The sequence below is a fragment of the Salvelinus fontinalis genome, chromosome 33 (genome assembly GCF_029448725.1).
Source record: "Salvelinus fontinalis isolate EN_2023a chromosome 33, ASM2944872v1, whole genome shotgun sequence".
Taxonomy (NCBI): Eukaryota; Metazoa; Chordata; class Actinopteri; order Salmoniformes; family Salmonidae; genus Salvelinus; species Salvelinus fontinalis.
The window spans coordinates 887289-906469 of record NC_074697.1 but is presented as its reverse complement, the minus strand read 5'-3'; the positions used below and the strand labels follow the sequence as shown (position 1 = coordinate 906469).

General features: G+C 44.4%; 1 protein-coding gene across 4 annotated transcripts in view; it reads right to left on the bottom strand.

Moving 5' to 3' along the window:
* LOC129831624 (contactin-5-like) overlaps nucleotides 1-19181 on the bottom strand; it is an 804231-nt gene that overhangs the window by 94334 nt on the left and 690716 nt on the right. For all 4 annotated transcript variants that reach the window (XM_055894962.1, XM_055894963.1, XM_055894964.1 and 1 more), the window contains one exon: nucleotides 13241-13311. In XM_055894962.1, the coding sequence (XP_055750937.1) occupies nucleotides 13241-13311 (71 nt within the window). The remainder of the gene's footprint in view (nucleotides 1-13240; nucleotides 13312-19181) is intronic.

Sequence of the window (19181 nt, the reverse complement as noted above, 5' to 3'; positions counted from 1 at the left end):
GTTGGGCTGATATCTATATGATTATGTTGGGCTGATATCTATATGATTATGTTGGGCTGATATCTATATGATTATGTTGGGCTGATATCTATATGATTATGTTGGGCTGATATCTATATGATTATGTTGGGCTGATATCTATATGATTATGTTGGGCTGATGTTGATGTGATTATGTTGGGCTGATATCTATATGATTATGTTGGGCTGATATTGATGTGATTATGTTGGGCTGATATCTATATGATTATGTTGGGCTGATATTGATGTGATTATGTTGGGCTGATATTGATGTGATTATGTTGGGCTGATATTGATGTGATTATGTTGGGCTGATATCTTAATGATTATGTTGGGCTGATATTGATGTGATTATGTTGGGCTGATATTGATGTGATTATGTTGGGCTGATATCTATATGATTATGTTGGGCTGATATTGATGTGATTATGTTGGGCTGATATCTATATGATTATGTTGGGCTGATATCTATATGATTATGTTGGGCTGATATTGATGTGATTATGTTGGGCTGATATCTATATGATTATGTTGGGCTGATATTGATGTGATTATGTTGGGCTGATATCTATATGATTATGTTGGGCTGATATCCATATGATTATGTTGGGCTGATATCTATATGATTATGTTGGGCTGATATCCACATGATTATGTTGGGCTGATATCTATATGATTATGTTGGGCTGATATCTATATGATTATGTTGGGCTGATATCTATATGATTATGTTGGGCTGATATCCATATGATTATGTTGGGCTGATATCTATATGATTATGTTGGGCTGATATCTATATGATTATGTTGGGCTGATATCTATTTGATTATGTTGGGCTGATATCTATATGATTATGTTGGGCTGATATCTATATGATTATGTTGGGCTGATATCTATATGATTATGTTGGGCTGATATCCATATGATTATGTTGGGCTGATATCTATATGATTATGTTGGGCTGATATCCACATGATTATGTTGGGCTGATATCTATATGATTATGTTGGGCTGATATCTATATGATTATGTTGGGCTGATATTGATGTGATTATGTTGGGCTGATATTGATGTGATTATGTTGGGCTGATATTGATGTGATTATGTTGGGCTGATATCTTAATGATTATGTTGGGCTGATATTGATGTGATTATGTTGGGCTGATATTGATGTGATTATGTTGGGCTGATATCTATATGATTATGTTGGGCTGATATTGATGTGATTATGTTGGGCTGATATCTATATGATTATGTTGGGCTGATATCTATATGATTATGTTGGGCTGATATTGATGTGATTATGTTGGGCTGATATCTATATGATTATGTTGGGCTGATATTGATGTGATTATGTTGGGCTGATATCTATATGATTATGTTGGGCTGATATCCATATGATTATGTTGGGCTGATATCTATATGATTATGTTGGGCTGATATCCACATGATTATGTTGGGCTGATATCTATATGATTATGTTGGGCTGATATCTATATGATTATGTTGGGCTGATATCTATATGATTATGTTGGGCTGATATCCATATGATTATGTTGGGCTGATATCTATATGATTATGTTGGGCTGATATCTATATGATTATGTTGGGCTGATATCTATTTGATTATGTTGGGCTGATATCTATATGATTATGTTGGGCTGATATCTATATGATTATGTTGGGCTGATATCTATATGATTATGTTGGGCTGATATTGATGTGATTATGTTGGGCTGATATTGATGTGATTATGTTGGGCTGATATCTATATGATTATGTTGGGCTGATATATATAGGATTATGTTGGGCTGATATCCATATGATTATGTTGGGCTGATATTGATGTGATTATGTTGGGCTGATATCTATATGATTATGTTGGGCTGATATCTATATGATTATGTTGGGCTGATATCCATATGATTATGTTGGGCTGATATCTATATGATTATGTTGGGCTGATATCTATATGATTATGTTGGGCTGATATCCACATGATTATGTTGGGCTGATATCTATATGATTATGTTGGGCTGATATCTATTTGATTATGTTGGGCTGATATCTATTTGATTATGTTGGGCTGATATCTATTTGATTATGTTGGGCTGATATCTATATGATTATGTTGGGCTGATATCTATATGATTATGTTGGGCTGATATCTATTTGATTATGTTGGGCTGATATCTATTTGATTATGTTGGGCTGATATCTATTTGATTATGTTGGGCTGATATCTATATGATTATGTTGGGCTGATATCTATTTGATTATGTTGGGCTGATATCCATATGATTATGTTGGGATGATATCTATTTGATTATGTTGGGCTGATATCCATATGATTATGTTGGGCTGATATATATAGGATTATGTTGGGCTGATATCCATATGATTATGTTGGGCTGATATCCATATGATTATGTTGGGCTGATATTGATGTGATTATGTTGGGCTGATATCTATATGATTATGTTTGGCTGATATCTATATGATTATGTTTGGCTGATATCTATATGATTATGTTGGGGTGATATCCATATGATTATGTTAGGCTGATATCTATGTGATTATGTTTGGCTGATATCTATATGATTATGTTGGGCTGATATCCATATGATTATGTTAGGCTTATATTGGTGTGATTATGTTGGGCTGATATATGTTTTCCATACAGATTCCTTACAGTATACAGTATCTTCTCTGGAGAGAGGAGCCTCTCACTCACTCCTCATTCATAAACAAATCCTCATTAACCACACATGACATAAGATCACATGTAGTAGCTCCACATAATCATTAGCCACAGTAATTCCTTACGTGCTTAGTAATCCACACACATCGTCCATAGACTACGTTCAATCAAGTTGAAACATCTGACAAGTATTCCCCGGCAACGATGAGAGGTACCTAATGAAAGACACATAGAGCACTCTACACGATCATCAGTCATCACACAGGAGACTGGGCAATCTGACTCAGAATGATACCTGGCAACCAGCGTTGGCTGCTTGTGAAGGTGCGGATGTGGACTGTGTCATTGGGTTTTAACTGTCTCCCTCGCATGGTGGACAGGTCTCTCTTTTTTTCTCCTGCTTCCATTCCACTCTTGCTTTGATGTCCGGACACAGTAAATCAAGGTGAGCTTTTGGTTTTCTGCCCATCAACCTCTCAGCTGGAGCATGTCCTGTTGTTGTTTGTGGTGTGATGCGGTACTGGAACAAGAACCGAGAGAGCTTAGTTGTGATGGTTCCCCCAGTCATCTGTTTAGTTAGGCCACCAGATGTAAGATCTGGCTAAACTTTTCACCCGGGAGGCACCCGGGTGAGCCTCATGGACCTCATCCATAACTTGTGCACGGCCAGGGGCCGGAACAACCCCTCTGGACAACCAGAGTATGCAGCCATCCTGCACACTCAGCTCAGTTTAACACTTTGCGTAAGGTCTCAGTCCCTCATCCTCTATGATGGGAGGCCAACCCTGCATAAGGAATATTTTCACTTGGGCCAGGATAGGATCCCGGTCTGTCCTCTGTTTAACCTGTTTGGGGTGCAGCCCGACACCGGTACACTTATGACAACATCCAGCTCAAGTGCAGGGCGCGAAATTCAAAATATATATTTTTTTAAATATTTAACTTTCACACATTAACAAGTCCAATACAGCATATGAAAGGGACACATCTTGTGAATCCAGCCAACATGTCCGATTTTTAAAATGTTTTACAGGGAAGACACAATATGTAAATCTATTAGCTAACCACGTTAGCAAAAGACACCACTTTCTTACTCCATCAGTTTTTTACTCCATCAGTAGCTATCACAAATTCGACCAAATAAAGATATAAATAGCCACTAACCAAGAAACAACTTCATCAGATGACAGTCTGATAACATATTTATTGTATAGCATATGTTTTGTTCGAAAAATTTGCATATTTCAGGTATAAATCATAGTTTACATTTCAGCTACAATCAGAAATTGCACCGAAAGCAGCCATGATATTTACAGACACCAACGTCAAATACCTAATTACTCATCATAAAACATTTCTGAAAAATACATAGTGTACAGCAATTGAAAGACAGGCATCTTGTGATTCCAGACAATATTTCCGATTTATTAAATGTTTTACAGCGAAAACAAAATGTAGCGTTATATTAGCGTAGCCACAATAGCCAGAAACACTTGGGCGCCGACGACCAGTTCACATGCACGACAGATATTAGAAATAGCATCATAAAATGTTTTTTACTTTTGGTGATCTTCCGTCAGAATGTTGGACAAGGTGTCCTTTGTCCAGAACAGTCGTTGTTTGGATCTGGAACGGCAAATTTCCCTCATCATTTAGCATGGGCACTTGCCAAGTGGCACGGATCTCTCCAACGTCAACAAAGTCAGAGAACGGAACACGGCAAAACTCCCGAAAAAATTTCAACAATCTGATTAAACTATATTGAAAAAACATACTTTACGATGATATGGTCACATGTATCAAATAAAATCTAAACCGGAGATAGTAGTCGTCCATAACGACAGCTAAACAGAAGGCAAATCCATGTCCCCTTTCGCGCGCTCCAGAAACAGGAAATGGACGGTCACGTCATACAAAGAGCTTTAATTCCACCTCAGACCAAGATAAACACGAAATTTCTTCTCTCACCGCCTCTTGACAACCAGAGGAAGGTGTATGAAGTGTATGTAGACTCTTACGTATCATGCCCATGTATAGGCAGGAAGTTGAACAGAGCATCGATTTCTGACATTCCACTTCCTGGTCAGGAAATGTGCTGCAGAATGAGTTCTGTTTCACTCAGAGAAATAATTCAAACGGTTTTAGAAACTAGAGAGTGTTTTCTATCCAATAGTAATAATAATATGCATATTGTACGAGCAAGAATTGAGTACGAGGCCATTTGAAATGGGCACCATTTAACTGGCTACTCAATACTGCCCCTTGCAGCCATAAGAAGTTAATCTGTTTGGCATTCACAGGTGAGTTTGACAATCTCTCCATTAGGAAAAGTGTCTCTGGAGGCACCACAGTTGTGGCGGGCATCTCTGGTAGCGGGAGACGGCTGAGCACGTCTGCGTTTGCATTGTCCTTCCCCGCTCTGTACACGATAGTGTACTGGTAAGCTGACGGTGTGAGGACCCAGCGCTGAAGCCATGTAAGAAATGCATTTTGATTCACTGAAAGGTCTCATCAGTGGTTTGTGGTCAGTGGATATGGTGAGGTACTAATGAAAGCGTTTCACAGCAAAGACTATGGCCAGACCTTCCTTGTCTAACTGTGAATAACCCTTCTCAGAACTCCTCAGCGTGTGTGATGCGAATCCAATGGGTTTCTCTGACCCTCCATCTGATGAAACAGTACTGCCCCGACACCAAAGGGCGAGGTGTCACATGACTTGTCTTGATCAAAAGGAACCAGCAGTTGTGCTGATTGTAGTAGTGCTTTCTCTAACCCTAACCCTAAACCCTAACACTAACCCCTAAACCTAATCGTAAACCTAAACCTAACTCCTAACTCCTAACTCCTAACCCCTAACCCCTAACTCCTAACTCCTAACTCCTAACTCCTAACTCCAACCCTTAACCCCTGACTCCTGACTCCTGACTCCTGACTCCTGACTCCTGACTCCTGACTCCTGACTCCTGACTCCTGACTCCAACCCTAACCCTAAACCCTAACCCTAACTCCTAAACCCTAACCCCTAAACCTAACCCTAACCCCTAACTCTAACCCTAATCCCTACCCCTACCCCTACCCCTACCCCTAACCCTAACCCCTAACCCTAACCCTAAACCTAACCCTAAACCTAACTCTAACCCTAACCCTAAAACCCTAACCCTAACCCTATGCAATGTCCACCTCCAGAGCCCCCAGCAATGGTATGACCTCCCTGGTGTACATACACAGTCTGATCCCTGCCAGTGTGAGGGCGAAAGCCTGTTTTGAACCCCACATTTGTTTGTAGGTCTCTTTACTGATAACAGAGGCAGAGCCCCCCGTGTTAACAACATTCTAAAGATTGATTCAATACATCGTTTGACATGTTTCTACTGACTGTTACTGAACTTTTGGACATTTCGTCAGCTTTTAGGGAACGCACTTCGTGACTTTGGAATTGTTTACCAAACGTGCTAACAAAAGTACCTAATTGGACATAAATAAGGGACATTATCGAACAAATCTCGCATTTATTGTGGACCTGGGATTCCTGGGAGTGCATTCTGATGAAGATCATCAAAGGTAAGGGAACATTTATCATGTAATTTCTGTTTTTTGTTGACTCCAACATGGCGGCGAATATGACTATTGTTCTGAGCGCCGTCTCAGATTATTGCATTGTTTGTTTTTTCCGTAAAGTTTTTTTTAAATCTGACACAGCGGTTGCATTAACTTTTACTGCCTCAGAAACCCGGATCCGGGATCACCCCCCCACCCCCCCCACACTGATTAGCATCGCTAGCATAGCGTCACAATTAAATAGTAGCATCTAAATATCATTAAATCACAAGTCCAAGACACCAAATGAAAGATACAGATCTTGTGAATAAAGCCACCATTTCAGATTTTTAAAATGTTTTACAGGGAAGACAAAATATGTAAATCTATTAGCTAACCCCGTTAGCAAAAGACAACACTTTTCTAACTCCATCAGTTTCTTACTCCATCAGGTGCTATCACCAATTCGGCCAAATAAAGATATTGATAGCCACTAACCAAGAAAAAAACTCATCAGATGACAGTCTGATAACATATTTATTGTATAGCATAGGTTTTGTTAGAAAAATGTTCATATTTCAGGTATAAATCATAGTTTGCAATTGCAGCCACCATCACAATTCTCCCCAAAGTGACTAGAATTACTACATAGAGCAACGTGTATTACCAATTTACTCATCATAAAACATTTCTTAAAAATACACAGCTCACAGCAATGGATAGACACAGATCTTGTGAATTCAGACAATATTTCAGATTTTCAAAGTGTCTTACAGCGAAAACACAATAAATCGTTATATTAGCATACCACATTTGCAAACGTTACCCGACCATTGATTCAAGGCAAAATTAGCTATAGCGTTATCATCACCAAAATACATTAATTTTTTCACTAACCTTCTCAGAATTCTTCCGATGACACTCCTGTAACATCATATTACACAATCCATATAGAGTTTGATCGAAAATGTGCATATTTAGCGGCACAAATCGTGCTTACAAAATGGAAATAGTGTTCAACTACTCAAGCAATCTGCCCGGCGCCATTTTGAAAATACAACTATTTTTATCGAAAACTATTCATAAACTTGACTAAAAAAATACAGGTTGGACATGAAATGAAAGATGCATTAGTTATTAATGCAACCGCTGAGTTAGATTTTTAAAATTAACGTTACTAGACATACAGTGTGCGTTACAGCCAGACTAGTGCCGCAATAATGGCGTCACTAATCGCCATTATTGAGTTTACATTTTTCCACATAAAAACGGAATAACATCATAAATAGCTCTTACTTTTCGACGAGCTTCCATCAGAATCTTGGCATGGTGGTCCTTTGTCCAAAAGAATCGTTGCTTGGTTGTAAAACGTTGCATTCAACTTCTGATATAGCAGCTAACAATAGCTAACAATAGCTATTTTGCCCCAACGTGTCCAAATCCTCAAGACGCAATACTGAGGAAATTCCGAAAAATAGCAATATACTTGCATAATCTGATATAACTCGGTTTAAAATAGCTTCGTTATGATGCTTCTAACACCTATATCGAATTAAATTACAGACGGATACATCTAAGGTTGATTACTGAGCGTTTGAAAATGGCATCCTGAGGTCCCTTTCTGCGTAATGGTCAGCGTCGAAAGGAAGGCGTACCTCACTCCTTGGCCTTTTATAACCTCTGAGAGCTACCTAGGAAGCCCATTCCACTTCTCATTGGTTACTGACATCCAGGGGAAGGCGGGTGCAGTTCATGTCGTTCCATAGGATACACACAGACCTTTAAAACTGATCTGAGACCAGAGCTTCGCTCTCAGACCATCGCAGTACCTGTCATGGATTTCGCTGTAGAAAGAGTTCTGGGTCACCCACAGACATAATTCCAACGGTTTATGAAACTAGAGAGTGTTTTCTATCCAATAGAATTAATAATATGCATATTGTACGAGCAAGAATTGAGCACGAGGCAGTTTAATTTGGCGACACCCAGAAAAAAAAAATGCTAACTGCTCCCCCTATTGACAATTAAGGAGAGGTATATCTATAATTCCATGTGTATAACTTGTATTATCATCTACATTTATGATGAGTATTTCTGTTGAAACGATGTGGCTATGCACTATCACTGGATGTTTTTGGAACTAGTGAATGTAACGCGCCAATGTAAACTCAGATTTTTTTATATAAATATGAACTTTATCAAACAAAACATACATGTATTGTGTAACATGAAGTCCTATGAGTGTCATCTGATGAAAATCATCAAAGGTTAGTGATTAATTTTATCTCTATTTGTGCTTTTTGTGACTCCTATCTTTGGCTGGAAAAATGGCTGTGCTTATTGTGGTTTGGTGTGACCTAAGATAATCGTTTGTGGTGCTTTCGCTGAAAAGCCTACTTGAAATCGGACACGTTGGTGGGATTAACAACAAGATTACCTTTAAAATTATATAAGACACATGAATGTCTAAGGAATTTTAATTATGAGATTTCTGGTTTTTGAATTTGGCACCCTGCATTTTCACTGGCTGTTGTCATATCGATCCCGTTACCGGGATTGCAGCCCTAAGAAGTGTTAAGATAGGAACGTGATTTTAGGAGTCATAAGAGAGAACATCAAATCAAATCCTTTGCACATTAAGTAGCCACGCCCCAAATATGGTCAGAGAGCTTGTCACCGTACTACCCTTTTTGACCAGAGGACTGACTAAGAATTAACATAAAAAAAACCAAAAGACGTGAGACCGTGGTCCACATGTTGAAAGGGTTAGAAACTCTGAATCTCTCAACCTCAACACTAGATGAGAAGATAACCTCCTCTACCAGACCAGGAATGCGTGGAGCGTTAGCTACATGTGGGGAATGGTTGAAACGTTGAACCAACACGAGGTGAATGAGATAACCTCATCCACCATACCAGGATACCACCTGTCTGCAGCTGCATGTGTAAAGACTTCAGACTAAATTTACGAGGTGGAAGGGAGAAAATCCCATCTCATACAATCATTGGCGCATCTAAAAATCTGCTCTGAAAACAGCTCATTCAAGCCAGGGCAACTAAGAAGAAGGACATTGTGACCTCTGGTGGACAACCAGAGCCTTACACCAATCGACCCCTTCCCCATAGAACGATTGATTGGTTTCAAAAGATATAGATGACGGACAGAGACATCCACACGTAAATACATTCATTACTTCTTATTCCAACATGGGCGGTGGTTCGTGTGCAAGGTATATGATTAATGGGAGTTTTGTCTCATGTAAGTGTGCATGTGTATTCTGTGTTATTATTTAGTTTGTTTGTAAATAATTGATTAAACCCATTTGTGTAGTACTGAATAAGTAGCAAAGTCTGGGGTTCGTGCAGATCCAAGAAAGTTATGTCTGACTGTTCAGAATGAGAACTGATATTCATATGTGAGATTTACTGCTGTAAAACATACACTGCTCAAAAAAATAAAGGGAACACTAAAATAACACATCCTAGATCTGAATGAATGAACTATTCTTATCAAATACTTTTTTCTTTACATAGTTGAATGTGCTGACAACAAAATCACACAAAAATTATCAATGGAAATCAAATTTATCAATCCATGGAGGTCTGGATTTGGAGTCACACTCAAAATTAAAGTGGAAAACCACACTACAGGCTGATCCAACTTGGAAGTAATGTCCTTAAAACAAGTCAAAATGAGGCTCAGTAGTGTGTGTGGCCTCCACGTGCCTGTATGACCTCCCTACAACGCCTGGGCATGCTCCTGATGAGGTGGCGGATGGTCTCGTGAGGGATCTCCTCCCAGACCTGGACTAAAGCATCCGCCAACTCCTGGACAGTCTGTGGTGCAACGTGGCGTTGGTGGATGGAGCGAGACATGATGTCCCAGATGTGCTCAATTGGATTCAGGTCTGGGGAACGGGTGGGCCAGTCCATAGCATCAATGCCTTCCTCTTGCAGGAACTGCTGATACACTCCAGCCACATGAGGTCTAGCATTGTCTTGCATTAGGAGGAACCCAGGGCCAACCGCACCAGCATATGGTCTCACAAGGGGTCTGAGGATCTCATCTCGGTAACTAATGGCAGTCAGGCTACCTCTGGCGAGCCCATGGAGGGCTGTGCGGCCCCCCAAAGAAATGCCACCCCACACTATGACTGAACCACCGCCAAACCGGTCATGCTGGAGGATGTTGCAGGCAGCAGAACGTTCTCCACGGCGTCTCCAGACCGTCACGTCTGTCACATGTGCTCAGTGTGAACCTGCTTTCATCTGTGAAGAGCACAGGGCGCCACTGGCGAATTTGCCAATCTTGGTGTTCTCTGGCAAATGCCAAATCTCCTGCACGGTGTTGGGCTGTAAGCACAACCCCACCTGTGGACGTCGGGCCCTCATACCACCCTCATGGAGTCTGTTTCTGACCGTTTGAGCAGACACATGCACATTTGTGGCCACACTTGTGGCGCTTTGGCAGTGCTCCTTCTGCTCCTTCTTGCACAAAGGCGGAGGTAGCGGTCCTGCTGCTGGGTTGTTGCCCTCCTACGGCCTCCTCCACGTCTCCTGATGTACTGGCCTGTCTCCTGGTAGCGCCTCCATGCTCTGGACACTACGCTGACAGACACAGCAAACCTTTTTGCCACAGCTCGCATTGATGTGCCATCCTGGATGAACTGCACTATCTGAGCCACTTGTGTGGGTTGTAGACTCCGTCTCATGCTACCACTAGAGTGAAAGCACCGCCAGCATTCAAAAGTGACCAAAACATCAGCCAGGAAGCATAGGAACTGAGAAGTGGTCTGTGGTCACCACCTGCAGAACCACTCCTTTATTGGGGGTGTCTTGCTAATTGCCTATAATTTCCACCTGTTGTCTGAGGTCTTGGCTGATTTGTCTATTCCATTTACACAACAGCATGTGAAATTTATTGTCAATCAGTGTTGCTTCCTAAGTGGACAGTTTGATTTCACAGAAGTGTGATTGAAGTGTGATTGACTTGGAGTTACATTGTGTTGTTTAAGTGTTCCCTTTATTTTTTTGAGCAGTGTATATTTACATTTGAAGTCGGAAGTTTACATACACTTGGAGTCATTAAAACTCGTTTTACAACCACTCCACAAATGTCTTGTTAACAAACTATAGTTTTGGCAAGTCGGTTAGGACATCTACTTTGTGCATGACACAAGTCATTTTTCCAACAATTGTTTACATACAGATTATTTCACTTATAATTCACTGTATCACAATTCCAGTGGGTCAGAAGTTTACATACACTAAGTTGACTGTGCATTTTAACAGCTTAGAAAATTCCAGAAAATTATGTCATGGCTTTAGAAGCTTTTGAGGCTAATTTACATAATTTGAGTCAACTGGAGGTGTACCTGTGGATGTATTTCAAGGCCTACCGTCAAACTCAGTGCCTCTTTGCTTGACATCATGGGAAAATCGAAAGAAATCAGCCAAGACCTCAGAAAAAAAATTGTGGACGTCCACAAGTCTCGTTTATCCTTGGGAGAAATTTCCAAACGCCTGAAAGTACTACATTCATCTGTACAAACAATAGTACGCAAGTATAAACACCATGGGAACACGCAGCCATCAAACAGCTCAGGAAGGAGACGCGTTCTGTCTCCTAGAGATGAACGTACTTTGGTGCGAAATGTGCAAATCAATCCCAGAACAACAGCAAAGGACCTTGCGAAGATGCTGGAGAAAACAGGTACAAAACTATCTATATCCACAGTAAAACGAGTCCTATATCAACATAACCTGAAAGACACCTCAGGAAGGAAGAAGCCACTGCTCCAAAACTGCAATAAAAAATTGGGGGACACATGGGGACAAAGATCGTACTTTTGAAGAAATGTCCTCTGGTCTGATGAAACATAAATATAACTGTTTTACCATATTGACCATTGTTATACGTGGAGGAAAAAGGGGGATGCTTGCAAGCTGAAAAACACCATCCCAACCGTGAAGCACGGAGGTAGCAGCATCATGTTGTGGGGGTGCTTTGCTGCAGGAGGGACTGGTGAACTTCACAAAATAGATGGCAACATGAGGTAGGAAAAGTATGTGGCTATATTGAAGCATATCAAGACATCAGTCAGGAAGTTAAAGCTTGGTCGTAAATGGGTCTTCCAAATGGACAATGACCCCAAGCATACTTCCAAAGTTGTGGCAAAATGGCTTAAGGACAACAAAGTCAAGATATTGGAGTAGCCATCACAAAGCCCTGAACTCAATCCTATAGAACATTTGTGGGCACAACTGAAAAAGCGTGTGCGAGCAAGGAGGCCTATAAACCTGACTCAGTTACATCAGCTCTGTCAGGAGGAATGGGCCAAAATTCACCCAACTTATAGTGGGAAGCTTGTGGAAGGCAATCCGAAACGTTTGACCCAAGTTAAACAGTTTAAGGGCAATGATACCAAATACTAATTGAGTGTATGTAAACTTCTGACCCACTGGGAATGTGATGAAAGAAATAAAAGCTGAAATAAATCATTCTCTCTTCTATTATTCTAACATTTCACGTTCTTAAAATAAAGTGGTGATCCTAACTGACCTAAAACAGGGATTATTTACTAGGATTAAATGTCAGAAATTGTGAAAAACTGAGTTTATATGTATTTGGCTACGGTGTATGTAAACTTCCGACTTCAACTGTATATCTTCTTGAGTTTAATTTGGGAGATAGTAACTCGTTAGTAACTCGTTAACAACTTCTTCCGTGGTGCCCCCAAATTCCTAATGAGTTAAATGTTATGTGATTTATTGAATCAGGTAACAATTAAACATAGTTAGTCGAATAAATAAATAACAGTCATCAGACTAGGACGCCCGGAAATAGGAAAGTTCTGTTTTATGGAGTGGGGTTAAGAAGGTTAGGGTTAGTGTTTGTGAGAGAGAGTGAGTGAGTGTGTCTGTGTGTGTGAGCTAGCGAGGGCAGTGTTGTTGAGAATGGAAGGTTAAAAAATGTCCTTACCTCCCAGGAGGTGACCAGTTCATGCCTGCGGCCGTTCCCTCCACTGACGTTAGCTGGGGCCACCGATGGGACTGGAAGTTTGGGCACAAGAAAACAAAACTTGCCATCACACTTCATATCTCCTGCAAGACCATAGCTGACTGTTATTGACCAAGTAAATTCAACTCTGCTCAACCCATAGCTTTACTCATTTGAAGACACTCAAGACCAGTTGAAATGTGGAAAATACAAGCTTCATTACCACAGTATCGGTGACCCATAGCTCTTGTCCCAAGAAACCCAAACGGAATCATAAAAGTAGAGTTATACCAGTATATGCCATTTAGAATACTTTTTATTTATAAAGAACCCACTATTCATAATATTCATAATATACAGTGGGTGGACACCTCCTCATCCAACATCTCATGGGCACCTCCTCATCCAACATCTCATGGACACCTCCTCATCCAACATCTCATGGACACCTCCTCATCCAACATCTCATGGACACCTCCTCATCCAACATCTCATGGACACCTCCTCATCCAACATCTCATGGACACCTCCTCATCCAACATCTCATGGGCACCTCCTCATCCAACATCTCATGGACACCTCCTCATCCAACAGCTCATGGACACCTCCTCATCCAACATCTCATGGACACCTCCTCATCCAACATCTCATGGACACCTCCTCATCCAACATCTCATGGACACCTCCTCATCCAACATCTCATGGACACCTCCTCATCCAACATCTCATGGACACCTCCTCATCCAACATCTCATGGACACCTCCTCATCCAACATCTCATGGACACCTCCTCATCCAACATCTCATGGACACCTCCTCATCCAACATCTCATGGACACCTCCTCATCCAACATCTCATGGACACCTCCTCATCCAACATCTCATGGACACCTCCTCATCCAACATCTCATGGACACCTCCTCATCCAATATCTCATGGACACCTCCTCATCCAAGATCTCATTCCAAAACCATAGGCATTCATATGGACCTGGTCACCCCTTTACTGCTATAACAGCCTCCACTCTTCTGGTAAGGCTTTCTAAAGATGTTGGAACATAGCTGCAGGGAGGGCATCCTGACTGGTTGAATCACTGCCTGGTATGGCAACTTCTCGGCCTCTGAGCGCAAGGCACTCCAGAGGGTAGTGCGTATGGCCCAGTACATCACTGGGGCTAAGCTTCCTGCCATCCAGGACCTCTATACCAGGCGGTGTCAGAGGAAGGCCCTAAAAATTGTCAAAGACTCCAGCCACCATAGTCATAGACTGTTCTCTCTGCTACCGCACGGCAAATGGTACCGGAGCGCCAAGTCTAGGTCCAAGAGGCTTCTAAACAGCTTCTACCCCCAAGCCATAAGACTACTGAACAGCTAATCAAATGGCTACCCAGACTATTTGCAATGTCACCCACCCCCTTTTTACGCTGCTGCTACTCTCTGTGTATCTATGTATAGTCACTTTACCTCTACCTACATTTACATATTACCTCAATTACCTCGATTAACCGGTGCCCCCGCACATTGACTCTGTACCGGCACCCCCTGCATATAGCCTCCACATTGACTCTGTACCGGTACCCCCTGTATATAGCCTCCACATTGACTCTGTACCGTAACCCTCTGTATATAGCCTCCACATTGACTCTGTACCGGTACCCCCTGTATATAGCCTCCACATTGACTCTGTACCGGTACCCCCTGTATATAGTCTCCACATTGACTCTGTACCAGTACCCCCTGTATATAGCCTCCACATTGACTCTGTACCGGCAACCCCTGTATATAGCCTCCACATTGACTCTGTACCGTAACCCTCTGTATATAGCCTCCACATTGACTCTGTACCGGTACCCCCTGTATATAGTCTCCACATTGACTCTGTACTGGTACCCCCTGTATATAGCCTCCACATTGACTCTGTACCGGTACCCCCTGTATATAGCCTACACATTGACTCTGTACCGGTACCCCCTGTATATAGTCTCCACATTGACTCTGTACTGGTACCACCTCTATATAGCCTCCACATTGACTCTGTACCGGTACCCCCTGTATATAGCCTCCACATTGACTCTGTACCGTAACACCCTGTACATAGCCTCCACATTGACTCTGTACCGGTACCCCCTGTATATAGTCTCCACATTGACTCTGTACTGGTACCACCTCTATATAGCCTCCACATTGACTCTGTACCGGCACCCCCCGTATATAGCCTCCACATTGACTCTGTACCGGTTCCCCCTGCATATAGCCTCCACATTGACTCTGTACCGGTACCCCCTGCATATAGCCTCCACATTGACTCTGTACCGTAACACCCTGTATATAGCCTCCACATTGACTCTGTACCGGTTCCCCCTGCATATAGCCTCCACATTGACTCTGTACCGGTTCCCCCTGCATATAGCCTCCACATTGACTCTGTGCTGGTACCCCCCTGTATATAGCCTCCACATTGACTCTGTACCGGTACCCCCTGCATATAGCCTCCACATTGACTCTGTACCGGTACCCCCTGCATATAGCCTCACTACTGAAATGTTATTGTTGCTTTTATATTCATTTATTTTTTACTTCAGTTTATTTTAGTAAATCTTTTTTTCATACTTATTTTTCTTAAAAATGCATTGTTGATAAAGGGCTTGTCAGTCAGAATTTCACTGTAATTTCACCTTTTTGATTTGATTTGCTTGCATTCAGCCACAAGAGCGTAAGTGAGGCCGGCACTGATGTTGGGCGATTGGAAATGATGAACACAATTGCATTGATGGAAGCTACAATCTATCTGCAATATTAAAGCTGAGTTACCCCCTAAAAACAGTTTAATAATACTAAAAACAGTTTAATAATACTAAAAACAGCATTTTAGTGGAACTAAGGTGCCTAACCCAAACCATAAAAAACAGGCCCAGACCATCATTCCTCCTCCACCAAACTTTACAGTTGGCACTATGCATTGGGGCAGGTAGCGTTCTCCTGGCATCCGCCAAACCCAGAGCCTCAACCACTCAGAGTCTCAGCCACTCAGCCTCTCAGAGCCTCAACCACTCAGAGTCTGAGAGCCTCAGCCACTCAGAGTCTCAGAGCCTCAGTCACTCAGAGTCTGAGAGCCTCAGCCACTCAGCCTCTCAGAGCCTCAACCACTCAGAGTCTCAGCCACTGGGCCACTCAGAGTCTCAGCCACTCAGCCACAGTCTCAGTCACTCAGAGCCTCAGAGTCTCAGCCTCTCAGAGCCTCAGCCACTCATTCTCTCAGAGCCTTAGCCACTCAGAGTCTCAGAGCCTCAGCCACTCAGAGTCTCAGAGCGTCAGCCACTCAGAGTCTCAGAGCCTCAGCCACTCAGCCTCTCAGAGCCTCAGCCACTCAGCCTCTCAGAGCCTCAGCCACTCAGAGCCTCAGCCACTCAGCCACTCAGAGCCTCAGCCACTCAGCCACTCAGAGCCTCAGCCACTCAGAGCCTCAGCCACTCAGAGCCTCAGCCACTCAGAGTCTCAGCCACTCAGCCACTCAGAGCCTCAGCCACTCAGAGTCTCAGCCACTCAGCCACTCAGAGCCTCAGCCACTCAGCCACTCAGAGCCTCAGCCACTCAGCCACTCAGAGCCTCAGCCACTCAGAGCCTCAGCCACTCAGAGCCTCAGCCACTCAGAGCCTCAGCCACTCAGAGCCTCAGCCACTCAGCCACTCAGAGCCTCAGCCACTCAGAGCCTCAGCCACTCAGAGCCTCAGCCACTCAGAGCCTCAGCCACTCAGAGTCTCAGCCACTCAGAGCCTCAGCCACTCAGCCACTCAGAGCCTCAGAGCCTCAGCCACTCAGCCTCTCAGAGCCTCAGCCACTCAGCCACTCAGAGCCTCAGCCACTCAGAGCCTCAGCCACTCAGAGCCTCAGCCACTCAGAGTCTCAGCCACTCAGAGCCTCAGCCACTCAGCCACTCAGAGCCTCAGAGCCTCAGCCACTCAGAGCCTCAGAGCCTCAGCCACTCAGCCTCTCAGAGCCTCAGCCACTCAGCCTCTCAGAGCCTCAGCCACTCAGCCACTGAGCCTCTCAGAATCTCAGCCACTCAGCCTCTCAGCATCTCAGCCACTCAGCCACTCAGAGCCTCAGCCGCTCAGCCATTGCCAGGTTTATATATTATATTTCTGGAAAACTATCCCTGGTTTGGATCACATACATACGCACAGTTCAAAACAGAAACAGGCTATATCCCAAATGGAACACTATGGGCCCTGGTCTAAAGTAGTGCACTACATAGGGAATAGGAACCCTATGGGCCCTGGTCTAAAGTAGTGCACTACATAGGGAATAGGAACCCTATGGGCCCCGGGCTAAAGTAGTGTACTACATAGGGAATAGGAACCCTATGGGTCCTGGTCAAAAGTAGTGCACTACATAGGGAATAGGAACCCTATGGGCCCTGGTCTAAAGTAGTGTACTACATAGGGAATAGGAACCCTATGGTCCCTGGTCTAAAGTAGTGTACTACATAGGGAATAGGAACCCTATGGTCCCTGGTCTAAAGTAGTGCACTACATAGGGAATAGGAACCCTATGGTCCCTGGTCTAAAGTAGTGTACTACATATGGAATAGGAACCCTATGGTCCCTGGTCAACCAGACCTGGACCCACACCCCAACCAGACCTCCACCTGCTGGACCCACACCCCAACCAGACCTCCACCTGCTGGACCCACACCCCAACCAGACCTCCACCCCAACCAGACCTCCACCTGCTGGACCCACACCCCAACCAGACCTCCACCCCAACCAGGCCTCCACCTGCTGGACCCACACCCCAACCAGACCTCCACCCCAACCAGGCCTCCACCTGCTGGACCCACACGCCAACCAGACCTCCACCTGCTGGACCCACACCCCAACCAGACCTCCACCTGCTGGACCCACACCCCAACCAGACCTCCACCCCAACCAGGCCTCCACCTGCTGGACCCACACCCCAACCAGACCTCCACCCCAACCAGGCCTCCATCTGCTGGACCCACACCCCAACCAGGCCTCCACCTGCTGGACCCACACCCCAACCCAGACCTGGACCCACACCCCAACCAGAACTCCACCTGCTGGACCCACACCTCAACCCAGACCTCCACCTGCTGGACCCACACCCCAACCAGACCTCCACCCCAACCAGGCCTCCACCTGCTGGACCCACACCCCAACCAGGCCTCCACCTGCTGGACCCACACCCCAACCAGACCTCCACCTGCTGGACCCACACCCCAACCAGACCTCCACCTGCTGGACCCACACCCCAACCAGACCTGGACCCACACCCCAACCAGACCTCCACCTGCAGGACCCACACCCCAACCAGACCTCCACCTGCTGAACCCACACCCCAACCAGACCTCCACCTGCTGGACCCACACCCCAACCAGACCTGGACCCACACCCCAACCAGACCTCCACCTGCTGGACCCACACCCCAACCAGACCTGGACCCACACCCCAACCAGACCTCCACCTGCTGGACCCACACCCCAACCAGACCTCCACCTGCTGGAGCCACACCCCAACCAGACCTCCACCCCAACCAGGCCTCCACCTGCTGGACCCACACCCCAACCAGACCTCCACCCCAAACAGGCCTCCACCTGCTGGACCCACACCCCAACCAGGCCTCCACCTGCTGGACCCATACCCCAACCCAGACCTGGACCCACACCCCAACCAGAACTCCACCTGCTGGACCCACACCTCCAACCAGACCTCCACCTGCTGGACCCACACCCCAACCAGACCTCCACCCCAACCAGGCCTCCACCTGCTGGACCCACACCCCAACCAGACCTCCACCTGCTGGACCCACACCCCAACCAGACCTGGACCCACACCCCAACCAGACCTCCACCTGCTGGACCCACACCCCAACCAGACCTGGACCCACACCCCAACCAGACCTCC